Raw genomic sequence first — 12164 nt, forward strand, 5'->3', positions numbered from 1 at the left:
GTGAGAGCCATGTTTATGAATGGCACAGGTCCAACAAGTGGTTGTTAGTGTGTCCTTACATGGACGATCATCGATCGCTTTGTATGACCGATCTAGCTGGTTGGTACCAAGTTGTCTAGATGTTATGCTATATCTATTTTAGTGTCTCCCGTTTCTATGTTTGTTGAAGATATTGAAATAAGGAGTTCACAGCTCCTGCTGATGTTGCTGCTTAAAGGCTGACATGTAAAAAAAGTTAAGCTGTAGTAGAAGCATCTTCTGGGGACTAAGATATGTTGTGCTAATAGCTCGTTCGATAATCCAACTCCAATATTCGCCAAACAGCCAAGGCATCTCAAAATTGAATCCAGATCTTGTTTTTCCTCAAGAAAAAGGAAAAAAAATAACAATTATTTTCGACCTGGCAAGATGCATTATCAATCAGAGGACCGAATAGCAAAACCCTGTTTCTAAATTCTTTGATCCATGGACCAGCCAGTACTACTATTTTTCCATTGCATGATCATTTATGTAGGAACTCATCTTATGCTCTACTGCAGTCTGCAAAGCAGGGCTGTGAAGATCGGGAGAAACTCCTGAGAGAGATCCATAACATGAGAGAGGAGCTGTACGATAAGGTTTCGCACGCGGAAAGGACCTACAATATCCCTGGCAGGGCAGGCAAACATATCAGTCAGCTGCGCGAGGAGCTCGCCGTGCAAGTGGATCCTAGACCCGAGGACAGCACATGGTATGTATAATCATCTTCTATTTACAAGATTTTTGTGGGGTTAACAAGTTATCTCATCTGAACCCAACCTGTAGGCGCATGATGCGAGTGCTAAATCCACTTGATCGTTGTATGGGATTTGTGACTTTGACCTTCAGCTTGTATGTGCTCATGGGCATGGCCGCTGGTAGGATCGTTGAATTGCATCCAGATGAAAAGCAATGGATCAAGAAGAAAAGAGGGGAGGCGCGCAAGCAAAGTGAAACAAAATGATTGAGGGCCATGGTTATGAACGGCACAGGTCCAATAAAGGTTGTTAGTGTGCGAAAAATGCTAGTAATGGAGGCCGCGCTACAGGCAGGCACACACATGCAAAGCACCTGGGCATCTTACACACATCTGACATGTACGCACAACATCGGTCGCTGTAGAACTCCTGATCCATGCGTGTGGAGACTTTACGTACCTGTGCATGCATGCTGTGGACGATTAATTGTTGGCCAGCGTCATTTCCCATGTTTCAGAAACATAAATGATGTTGCAAAATTCTAAGACTTGCGGTGTGTGGAACTATGGTTGGCTCTCGATGTGACGAATCATGAGGTGTGGATTGGCCGGATGATTCTAATCATTTCCCATAAGGGTGATATGAGCAGTGGCGTAGCCAACGGTAGGCCGGCCGGGCCATGGCACACCCAGAAGTTCTATACTTCCATAAACACCTAACTGGCCCATCATCTGATGTGAGCACACCCAGAAGTTCTGAGTAGAATTGTTTTTCCAAATGCTTGGTTAACGAATTTTTTTTCAAAAAATTGCGTAAAATGTTTTTTGTAATACATTTATTCATAATATTTGGAAGTATAAGTAAAAGTGCTTTTCTTTTGACATACTAACTTATGGGCTTTGCGGCCCATAAGGGTGATATGTGGCGTAGCCAACAGTAGGCCGGTCGGGCCATGGCACACCCAGAAGTTATATACTTCCATAAACACCTAACCGGCCCAGCATCTCACGTGAGCAGCCCAGAAACATCCAGCCGGCTCCGCATGGGAGGAGACCTGGACCAGGCCCGCAAAGGCTATATCTCGCTTATCGCGAGCCCGAAGTACGACTCGCCTGAAGCATCTAAAGTAATGGGCCGACCCATTAGCTTATACCGAAAACAAATAAAGTAGAGAAAAGGGTGGCGCATGGGAATCAAACCCAGGATCGTTCAGTTGCAGCGCATTGCCGCTAGCTACCGCGCCATCGTCCGGTTCGCGTTAAGGTAGTATGTCACGACCTAGTTGAAGAAGAGAGGGCCGGTCTTTCATTGTTTTTTATTGTTTTTATTGGTTTTTCTTCGTTTCTTTCTCGATTCTTACTATTTTTTCTTGGTTTTCTGTGTTTCTTTTTTGTTTTTCACAACCTTTTCTATTTATTTTGTTTTTATTCATTTTCTTTGGTTTTCTTTTTTTCTTTTGTCATTTTTCATTGGTTTTCTTTTATTTTGTCTTGAGTTTTCATTGTTTTTCTAAACACATTTTTGGTATATATCTAATGTATTCTTCTAATACACGTTTAATAATTTTCAAATACAAGATTAAAAAAATTATATACACATTCAACATTTTTTTAATGAATGATTAACATTTTTCAAATACCAGATTAACATTTTTTTGAATGCATGAGCAACTTTTTTTTTCTGTAAAAACGTTGTTTTTTAAAATTCTTGATTGAAAATTTTCAAATACAAGCTTAACATTTTTAATACATGGTCAATATTTTTTCTATACACACTTAACATTTTTTTCAAATGCTTGATTAACATTTTTCAAATACAGCTTTATAATTTTTTGAATACATGGTCAACAGTTTTTCTATACATGTTTAACATTTTTCAAATGCTTAATTGACATTTTCTGAAGATATGGTCAACATTTTCTGAGTAGAATATTTTTTTTCAAATGCTTGGATTGTCATTTTCTAAATACATTTTTTTCTGTATACATGTGAAACATTTCCTGTATATGCATTTAACATTTTTCAAATGCTTGGTTAACAAAATTTTTCCAAAAAAATTACATAAATGGTTTTTTTGTAATATATTTATTTATAATATTTGGAAGTATAAGTAAAAGTGTTTTTTTGTAAAAGGCATGTGCATAGTGTTCAAAACGGCATATGCATACGGCATGCAGATAATGCGGGCTCGCTCCGCGAGCCAAGGCCGCACCATCTCTGATCGACAAACAAGAAACCGCAACACGTCAAGGCTGCACCGATAATGAATCTAGATTCTAGATCGACCATTTGGATCCTGCATCATACCGATACCTACATAGATCTCATTTGAAAACTGGCATAGCATAACTTGGGAAAATATGTTTACCTGTTTTTGAGAAATTTGAAAAAGTTCATGAATTAAAAAATATCGTGGGATTTTTTATTTTAAAATACGTTCAAAATAATTTAAAAACATGGAATAAAAATTTCACGAATTGTATAAAATGTTTACAGACTTTAATCACGAAATTAAGAAAAAAAAGAAAAGGAGAGAAAACCCAACTTTTTTTTTGAGCGAAATCTATATCCTTTATTGAACGTTCAAAGACATGGAAATACAGATGATATCAGGCAAAGAAGAAAGCCACATGTGGCATCCGGGAGAGAGGGATGCAGCAGCCTTAACTAAGGCATGAGCCTCTCCATTATGAGTCCTACTCTTATGAATAAACTTAACATCACTAAAAGCCTTCCGCTGGTGCTTGATATCTTGTAGGATTGGATAGAATTTGCATGGGGAGTCATGAGCTATCCTTGTCACCACTTCAAGACAGTCTGAAGCCACACACACGGACTGCACGTGGAGGTCTGTGGCGAGGGCTAGTGCCTCGCTACATGCCTGCGCCTCAAGAGTTGCCGGGTCGAGAAGGCCTTCGAGAATGATAGCAGAAGCCCCTAGGTAGTTGCCATGCTTGTCTCGACAAACCACTGCTGAAGCACCTTTGTCCCCGATTTTAGAGAAGCCCCCGTCCGCATTTATCTTGGCTTCGTGAGCTTCCGGCGGTAGCCATGAAGGTTGTACGGGCTGCCTCGCTACTACCCGAGGGCTTACATGCAGGTCCTTTTTCCTTGCATGCAGGCCCCTGGACGCTGCAAGCAGGTCCCTGGTCCGAGCCCCCCTCTCTGGGATTTGCTCCAGCTCCGCCATAAACTTCTTTATGAAAACATGAGTGCTCAGGGGGCTCTGGAACTGGCCGTCATGGATAGCCCGGCGTCGCGCCCACCAGATCGCCCACATTGTGACCAGCACACGAGCGAGAGCCGCCGTTGGTAGGGTATCCACTGGCCAAAACATCCACAACTTTGCATCGTCCGTTCGGTTGGAGATGATGGTGTCAGTGATTTCTTCATCCTCAAGTGCCCAAACACAGCGCGCCATATGGCAGTCAAAGAGAGAATGGCGCCATGTATCGACGGCCGCATGACATAGCGAGCATTCAGCAGAGTCGACCATGCTCCGGTGCTTGCGAACGGCCCCTGTAGGTATAGAAGTTTTCGCTAGTCTCCAAGCAAAGACCCGCACCTTGGATGGGACCTGTACTCCCCATAGCTTTACCCATGAGCGACTGTCTGCTTTGCCATTAGAATGCCCATCATTATGCTCAAGCCAATCTGTACGCTGCTGTTTTGTCGAGGCAAGTAGCCTATAAGCTGAGCTTACTGTAAATATCCCCTTGCGATCGTAATGCCATGACCAAAATTCCTCTCGTATCCTGCTACTGAGAAGGATGTTGAGGATTGCCTCTATATCCATCGCGTACAAATGTTCCTGGAGTATAGTGCGATTCCATGTGAAGGTGATAGGATTTATTAGTTCTGAGACCAGTTGAGGTGGATCAACTGATTTTGGACATACCGGCCGCAGTTTGAAGTCACGGGGAATCCAGTTGTCGTGCCAAATGTTTGTACCTTCTCCCGATCCAATGCGCTTCACAAGGCCCAGCTTTAGTGCATCCCGCCCTTCAACTATGGACCGCCAGACTTGTGATGGTTTTTTACCAACTTCTGCCTCAAGTATCGATGAAGCCGGATAGTAAACTGCCTTTAGTATTCGAGCACTGAGGGAATCAGGCTGAGTCAGGAGTCGCCAGGCTTGGCGGGCTAGTAGCGCCAAGTTGAAAAGCTCGATATCTCGAAACCCCATGCCTCCCATGCACTTCAGTTGTGACATAACTTCCCATGAAACCCAGGCAGTCTTTCTTTCCCCTTTCTTCGATCCCCACCAGAACTTCCTCAACAGGCTATTGATATGCTGGCATAGGCCCCGCAGTAGTTTGAAACAAGACATAGAATATGTAGGGATAGCCTGGGCAACTGATTTAATTAGCACTTTCTTTCCACCCGCGGATAAAGATTTCTCCATCCATCCTTGCACATGCTTCCATATTCGGTCCTTTAGGTATCTGAAAGACCCTTCCTTGGCTCGCCCCACATCCGCTGGAAGGCCAAGATACCTATCCGAGAGCTGCTCGTTTTGGACTTCTAAGATCTGTTTGATATCATTTTTCAGAGCATCCGAACAGCCCTTGCTAAAAAATATTGATGACTTCTCTTTATTAACGCGCTGACCCGAAGCATCACAGTAGAGGTGCAGCAAAGAATCCACCCGCGACGCCATCTCAGGCGTGGCATTAAAAAATAAGAGACTGTCATCGGCAAAAAGCAAATGGTTTACCTCGGGTGCTTCCTCTGTCACCTTAATACCCCGTACACGCTCATTCGGATCATCCGATTTCAACAAACAGGAGAGACCCTCGGCTGCCAGCAAGAAAAGGTATGGAGATATAGGGTCACCTTGACGAAGACCGCGTGATGGGTTGAACTCTTCTTGCTTTTCACCATTGAAAACGACCGAGAAGGAGACTGAAGTAACACATCTCATGACAATCTCAGTGAAGCGTAGACTAATGCCCATTTTTAGCATCACCCGTTCAAGATAATTCCACTCAATTCTATCATATGCTTTCATCATATCAAGCTTCAAAGCACAGAATCTATTACCTTTTAGCTTCCTTGTCTTCATATAGTGGAGACATTCATAAGCAGAGATGAAGTTATCCGTGATAAGCCATCCTGGTACGAATGATGACTGTTCCTCAGAGATGATATCGGGGAGAATTAGCTTGAGACGATTAGCCAGATCCTTAGATGCAATCTTGTAGATCACATTGCAGAGACTGATCGGTCGAAACTGTCCTAGATTTTTTGGACTTGCGATCTTGGGAATTAAAACAATGAACGTTTTGTTTATCTCCTCCGGGGAATCCTCTCCCTTGAGAACACGAAGCACCATATCGGTTACCTCATCACCACACAACTCCCAATGCCTCTGAAAAAAGTGTGCAGGAAAGCCGTCGGGACATGAGGCCTTCGTAGGAAACATTTGGAACAGTGTTGCTTTCACTTCAGAGTTAGTATATTGAGCATTGAGCATATTGTTCATGGCCGCGTCCACCCTGGGTGGTATATGAGACAAAACCTCCTCGATCCCAACTGTGTTTTTAGAAGCATAGAGGTTACCGTAGAAGCTAGTGGCCATACTCGCCATCTCCTGTTCGTCCGTGCAGACCGTACCATCTGTACGATGTAGTTCTGTGATGCGGTTTTTTGCTCTCGTTGCACTGGCTTTCCTGTGGAAAAATTGTGTGTTGCTATCACCCTCCGCAAGCCACTGTATGTGCGCCCGCTGTCGCCACATGATCTCTTCCCGCAAGCACAACTCTGCCATTCTGGCTTCCACGCGCTCCTCTTCCGGTGACGGACCCACACGGTCTGGCAGAGCTCGTAGCTCTGCAAGCTGCAGGCATAGCGACCGCAGCTCAGACCTGACCGCCCCAAACGTAGATCGCCCCCACTTTTGGTCCCGACAACAGAGGCGAGTTTCCCAAAGAGCTCCCCAACAGTCTATGCTTTGCCGGACGAATTCCAAGCTTCCGCAACCACATGAACCAATCTTGGATCGCGTTCCCACATGCACTCATACCGGAACCGCTTCTGCTTTGCTCGGATACTCGTAGCAACAAGCTCGGTTTCCAGCAGAATGGGACAATGATCAGACTTCACGGCAGTTAAATGCTCAACTGTGGCAAAGGGAAAAAGAGTAAACCAGTCAGCCGAGCCCAAAGCTCTATCCAACCTGACTCTGCAAAAGTGCCCTCCTGCCACTTTCTTCTCCCAGGTCCAATCCAGACCGCGGTAGCCCAGGTCCGCAAGTCCACAAACATCAACTGCCTCCCTAAACGCTTCAATTTGTGCACTGTCTCGCTCGTTTGGCCCAAATTGTTCCTCGGGCCTTAAAATCTCGTTAAAGTCACCAATGCACATCCATGGAAGAGTGCTCTCCCCCCTCAGCCTTTTCATCGTGTTCCACGTTTTGTACCGGAGGGATCTCGTAGCTTCCCCGTAAAAACACGAGAGGCGCCACTGCTCCTTCCCTGTTTCAAGCACCCAAGCATCCACATGATACTCCGAAAAGTTTTTATTTCAACGTCAACCGAATTTTTCCAAAAGATACAAATGCCACCACTCCGACCACTACTACCAACACCAAAACTGAAATCAAAACCTAAAGAAGAACAAAGACCCTCCACACGACTTTTCTGCAACTGAGTTTCAACTAAGCAAAGGATAGTAGGCGAAGTAAGCTCCACGAGGTTGCGGAGTTCTCGAACTGTCGCGGGATCGCCTATCCCACGGCAGTTCCAACTTAGTATTTTCATTGGGCCTGGCGGTGCTCCCCGGAGGAGCCCGCCAATGATGCCATCTTCTCTGTACCTTGCTTCGTCGGTGACCCCGCCTTCTTTGCTTTCTTGGCATCCCTCGGAGACACATATGCCGGGGGTGGCGGCGGGACTGCCATTGCAGCCGGATCAACAGTGACGACTGCTTTGTTCCTCTCCAACCCGTCAGCAGTAGCCGAGCTGACTGTCAAGGCTAGGTTCAAGTTTCTGCGTGCTGTTGGGGCATCGTGCATCTTCTCCCTTGCATCCCCAGCCTTTAGAGGGCTGGTGACCTCCTCCTCATCCGCTGCATTGTCAAACCCCGCTTCTTGAGATGAACGCTTTCGCGGTGGCGAGCGCTGACGAGGGGCTTGGGTGCCCCGGCCAGACCGGCCTCTTCCTCTTTCTCCTGAACGGCCTCCTCGATTAGCCCAGCCGCCTTGCTGCTCTGGGATAGTTTCCCTCCTTTGTGCCAGCATCCAACTCCCCCATTGCTTATGTTTCTCCTCCCAAACGCCATCGCCGCACTCCTCATGGTTATGGCCCATGAGTCCACAGACCTTGCAGAAATAGGGGATCTTCTCGTATTTGACCAGAAGGCGCAATCTGCCCTCTCCCGCGACATTCAGAGGTGTGACCCGTGTTAAAGGTTTGTTGACAAGAACCTTCGCCCGAACCCTAATGTAGTCGCCCTCATAGAACAGCCGAGGTGCTAGCTGGATCTCTTTCACCCGTCCGATTCGTCGGGCTAGTTGGTCAACTACCTCCGCTTTGCGGTATAGCTCGGGTATATTGTGAATCTGAGCCCACACATACAATCCATCGAAATCAACATATGTAGGTTCCTTCTTGCCATCATAGTCCTCAATCAGCATCCCCATCCCCCTGAAGAGCCATGGACCACCGTGCACCACCTTCTTCCAATCACCAAGGCAGAACATCTGGAAGATAAACAGGTTTTCACCCGCCTCCCTGTACTTGGGGACATGTGCTAGCGACCAGATTGATTTCATGCACTCAAACATCAACGACGAACTGAAAGTGCGGGTCGTATTCACCTTTGCGATCGCCAGCCACCTAGCATCCGCTTCATACTTCTTTACCTCTTCCTCCCCTATGATCACATCATCAATCTCGTCATCTTGGAGATCCAGGTGCTCCAGCATCTCTTCAAGGTTCTTCCCAGACCAACCCGCAGACGACGACTCTGCTCGGTCCGCCATTTAGGGTTTCCCCGTCAGCGGTACTTTGCTCCACAGAACCGATCCGACTCCCTCCCCTGTCACCCCGATAAGTGATCTTGCAGGGGGGCAGACAGCGGTCGACTCACCGGTGAGATCTCTCGACGGCGATGGGATCGCCGCCAGAGCCGAAAACCCTAAACGTGAGGGTAGAAGTCTCCTAGAGAAAACCCAACTTGGCTTAAGGGGAGTGGCGTTCTGCCTGTGGGCTGGGCCTTGCTAGCAGGGTGGCGGGCCACGTTCGTTCGTTGGATGGCGATGGATAAAAGAAGGCCAGAGAAGAAACCAGAAGAAGAAAGAACGGACGACATTTTGGCTCCCCATCGGACGGATCGGAGTTGGCGAGCGACGGAGGAACCCTAACCTATATCAGAGAAGAAGAACAGCTGCGCGCCCCAAATTCCGTGCTACTTTCGCAGGCGACTACCGATGGCGGCGCTTCGAGTCGCGGCGAGGAGGCTCGTCGGCGGTGGCCAGACGCCGGTGGTGGCTGTGGACAAGGCGCAACGCCGGCTCTTCCCGAGGCTCTCCCAGGTCGACCGGGCTAGGTCCACCACATCCTCCGCTGCTGCGGCGGCCAAGGTACTTTACCCCCGTCGGCTCACCAATTTCATATCTTTTTTGTGCGATTGCTTCTGCAACCCGGACTAGCATATGCTGTGCTAATAGCTCGTTCGATAATCCAACTCCATGTTTCGCCAAACAGCAAGGGCATCTCAAAATTGAATCCAGATCTTGTGTTTCCTCAAGAAAAGGGAAAAAAATAACAATTATTTTCGACCTGGCAAGATGCATTATCAATCAGAGGACCGAATAGCAAAACCCCGTTTCTAAATTCTTTGATCCATGGACCAGCCAGTACTACTATTTTTCCATTGCATGATCATTTATGTAGGAACTCATCTTATGCTCTACTGCAGTCTGCAAAGCAGGGCTGTGAAGATCGGGAGAAACTCCTGAGAGAGATCCATAACATGAGAGAGGAGCTGTACGATAAGGTTTCGCACGCGGAAAGGACCTACGATATCCCTGGCAGGGCAGGCAAACATATCCGTCGGCTGCGCGAGGAGCTCGCCGTGCAAGTGGATCCTAGACCCGGGGACAGCACATGGTATGTATAATCATCTTCTATTTACAAGATTTTTGTGGGGTTAACAAGTTATCTCATCTGAACCCAACCTGTAGGCGCAAGATGCGAGTGCTAAATCCACTTGATCGTTGCATGGAATATGCGACTTTGACCTTCAGCTTGTATGTGCTCATGGGCATGGCCGCTGGTAAGATCGTTGAATTGGATCCAGATGAAAAGCTGTGGATCCAGAAGAAAAGAGGGGAGGCGCGCAAGCAAAGTGAAACAAAATGAGTGAGAGCCATGTTTATGAATGGCACAGGTCCAACAAGTGGTTGTTAGTGTGTTCTTACATGGACGATCATCGATCGCTTTGTATGACCGATCTAGCTGGTTGGTACCAAGTTGTCTAGATGTTATGCTATATCTATTTTAGTGTCTCCCGTTTCTATGTTTGTTGAAGATATTGAAATAAGGAGTTCACAGCTCCTGCTGATGTTGCTGCTTAAAGGCTGACATGTAAAAAAAGTTAAGCTGTAGTAGAAGCATCTTCTGGGGACTAAGATATGTTGTGCTAATAGCTCGTTCGATAATCCAACTCCAATATTCGCCAAACAGCCAAGGCATCTCAAAATTGAATCCAGATCTTGTTTTTCCTCAAGAAAAAGGAAAAAAAAATAACAATTATTTTCGACCTGGCAAGATGCATTATCAATCAGAGGACCGAATAGCAAAACCCTGTTTCTAAATTCTTTGATCCATGGACCAGCCAGTACTACTATTTTTCCATTGCATGATCATTTATGTAGGAACTCATCTTATGCTCTACTGCAGTCTGCAAAGCAGGGCTGTGAAGATCGGGAGAAACTCCTGAGAGAGATCCATAACATGAGAGAGGAGCTGTACGATAAGGTTTCGCACGCGGAAAGGACCTACGATATCCCTGGCAGGGCAGGCAAACATATCAGTCAGCTGCGCGAGGAGCTCGCCGTGCAAGTGGATCCTAGACCCGAGGACAGCACATGGTATGTATAATCATCTTCTATTTACAAGATTTTTGTGGGGTTAACAAGTTATCTCATCTGAACCCAACCTGTAGGCGCATGATGCGAGTGCTAAATCCACTTGATCGTTGTATGGGATTTGTGACTTTGACCTTCAGCTTGTATGTGCTCATGGGCATGGCCGCTGGTAGGATCGTTGAATTGCATCCAGATGAAAAGCAATGGATCAAGAAGAAAAGAGGGGAGGCGCGCAAGCAAAGTGAAACAAAATGATTGAGGGCCATGGTTATGAACGGCACAGGTCCAATAAAGGTTGTTAGTGTGCGAAAAATGCTAGTAATGGAGGCCGCGCTACAGGCAGGCACACACATGCAAAGCACCTGGGCATCTTACACACATCTGACATGTACGCACAACATCGGTCGCTGTAGAACTCCTGTGCATGCATGCTGTGGACGATTGTTGGCCAGCGCTCTGTGCTTCACTTTCCCTCGTTCCGGTCACTTGTGCGAATTTAACTCACGCTCACATCCACCAGCCCCTGTTGTCATCTACCTCCACCCAACCAATTGACCGCCATGTCTCTCTGTTCTTCTCCCCCGAAGGAACACCCAAGGAACAAGGTGCGGCACCTCCACCGCCGAGCTGGCGACGGCGAGGCTTAGGGTCAGTTTGGTTGAAGGCCTGGACAAGATGCCTGGAAAAAACTCATGCCTCGATCGAGCCTCAGTTGTTGGAAATTTACCTGGTCAGGCGGGCCTAGCGTGCGTGCGCTTTTTGTTTCACCCTGGCCCTGCTACAGCCTTGCAGTGCAATAGTATATAAAGGAACCTATGCCCATCAACTTGATGCAAAAGATATAATATAATATTGCCAGGTGCCCTAATCACTTTTCAGGCTTTTGCATGCCAGGCTAGTATCTACTGTCCCTGGACACACCAAACAGACCCAGGCAGGTCCAGGGAAGCTCCATGCCAGACAATTCTTTGCCGACGGTCGGCGAGGCCACTTCCGAGGAACTCTGCCGCTGCATGAATAAAACTTGCAACGTCTAGACGGCTGTGTGAATTTTTTTTATGGATGTTCTGTTAATAAAATTTGTCAGTTTGACTTTTGACACGCTAGAAAATCCAGCCAGCCGAGATACTTGAGCTTGCTAATGAAGACGGTTATAGGGTAAACCGTTTTTTAACAAGCGCTAGTTGAGATAACAAGCCTAGCGGCAGGGCCACGCTCATTGCACTTTTGGCATTCATGTTTACACGCGGGCACAGTACCACCGCTAGGTTGCAACAGCTTTGCGTCGTGCAGGCCGGTGCATTTTACCCCGTTTTCTTACTTCTATGGATTTACTACGCCCTAACATTTAACGAT

General features: G+C 46.8%; 1 protein-coding gene across 1 annotated transcript; it reads left to right on the top strand.

The window, feature by feature from the left end:
- Positions 1-9134: 9134 nt before the first annotated feature.
- Positions 9135-10080, top strand: LOC125539642 (uncharacterized). The gene is made up of 3 exons (XM_048703144.2): positions 9135-9299; positions 9638-9828; positions 9903-10080. The coding sequence occupies exons 1-3, from the start codon at positions 9147-9149 to the stop codon at positions 10078-10080; spliced, it is 522 nt and encodes a 173-aa protein (XP_048559101.2). The 5' UTR covers positions 9135-9146.
- The last annotated feature ends 2084 nt before the right edge of the window (positions 10081-12164 follow it).

Source organism: Triticum urartu, chromosome 1A (genome assembly GCF_056163025.1).
Source record: "Triticum urartu cultivar PI428250 chromosome 1A, HENAU_Tu73, whole genome shotgun sequence".
In the NCBI taxonomy this organism is placed as follows: Eukaryota; Viridiplantae; Streptophyta; class Magnoliopsida; order Poales; family Poaceae; genus Triticum; species Triticum urartu.

What these genes read in the sequence shown, in the direction of transcription:
- LOC125539642 (XM_048703144.2), top strand. Translation starts at nt 9,147, where the DNA reads ATGGCGGCGCTTCGAGTCGCGGCGAGGAGGCTCGTCGGCGGTGGCCAG. An exon ending in CCGCTGCTGCGGCGGCCAAG is followed by an intron (nt 9,300 to 9,637) that starts GTACTTTACCCC and finishes GCTCTACTGCAG; the next exon opens with TCTGCAAAGCAGGGCTGTGA. An exon ending in AGACCCGGGGACAGCACATG is followed by an intron (nt 9,829 to 9,902) that starts GTATGTATAATC and finishes CCCAACCTGTAG; the next exon opens with GCGCAAGATGCGAGTGCTAA.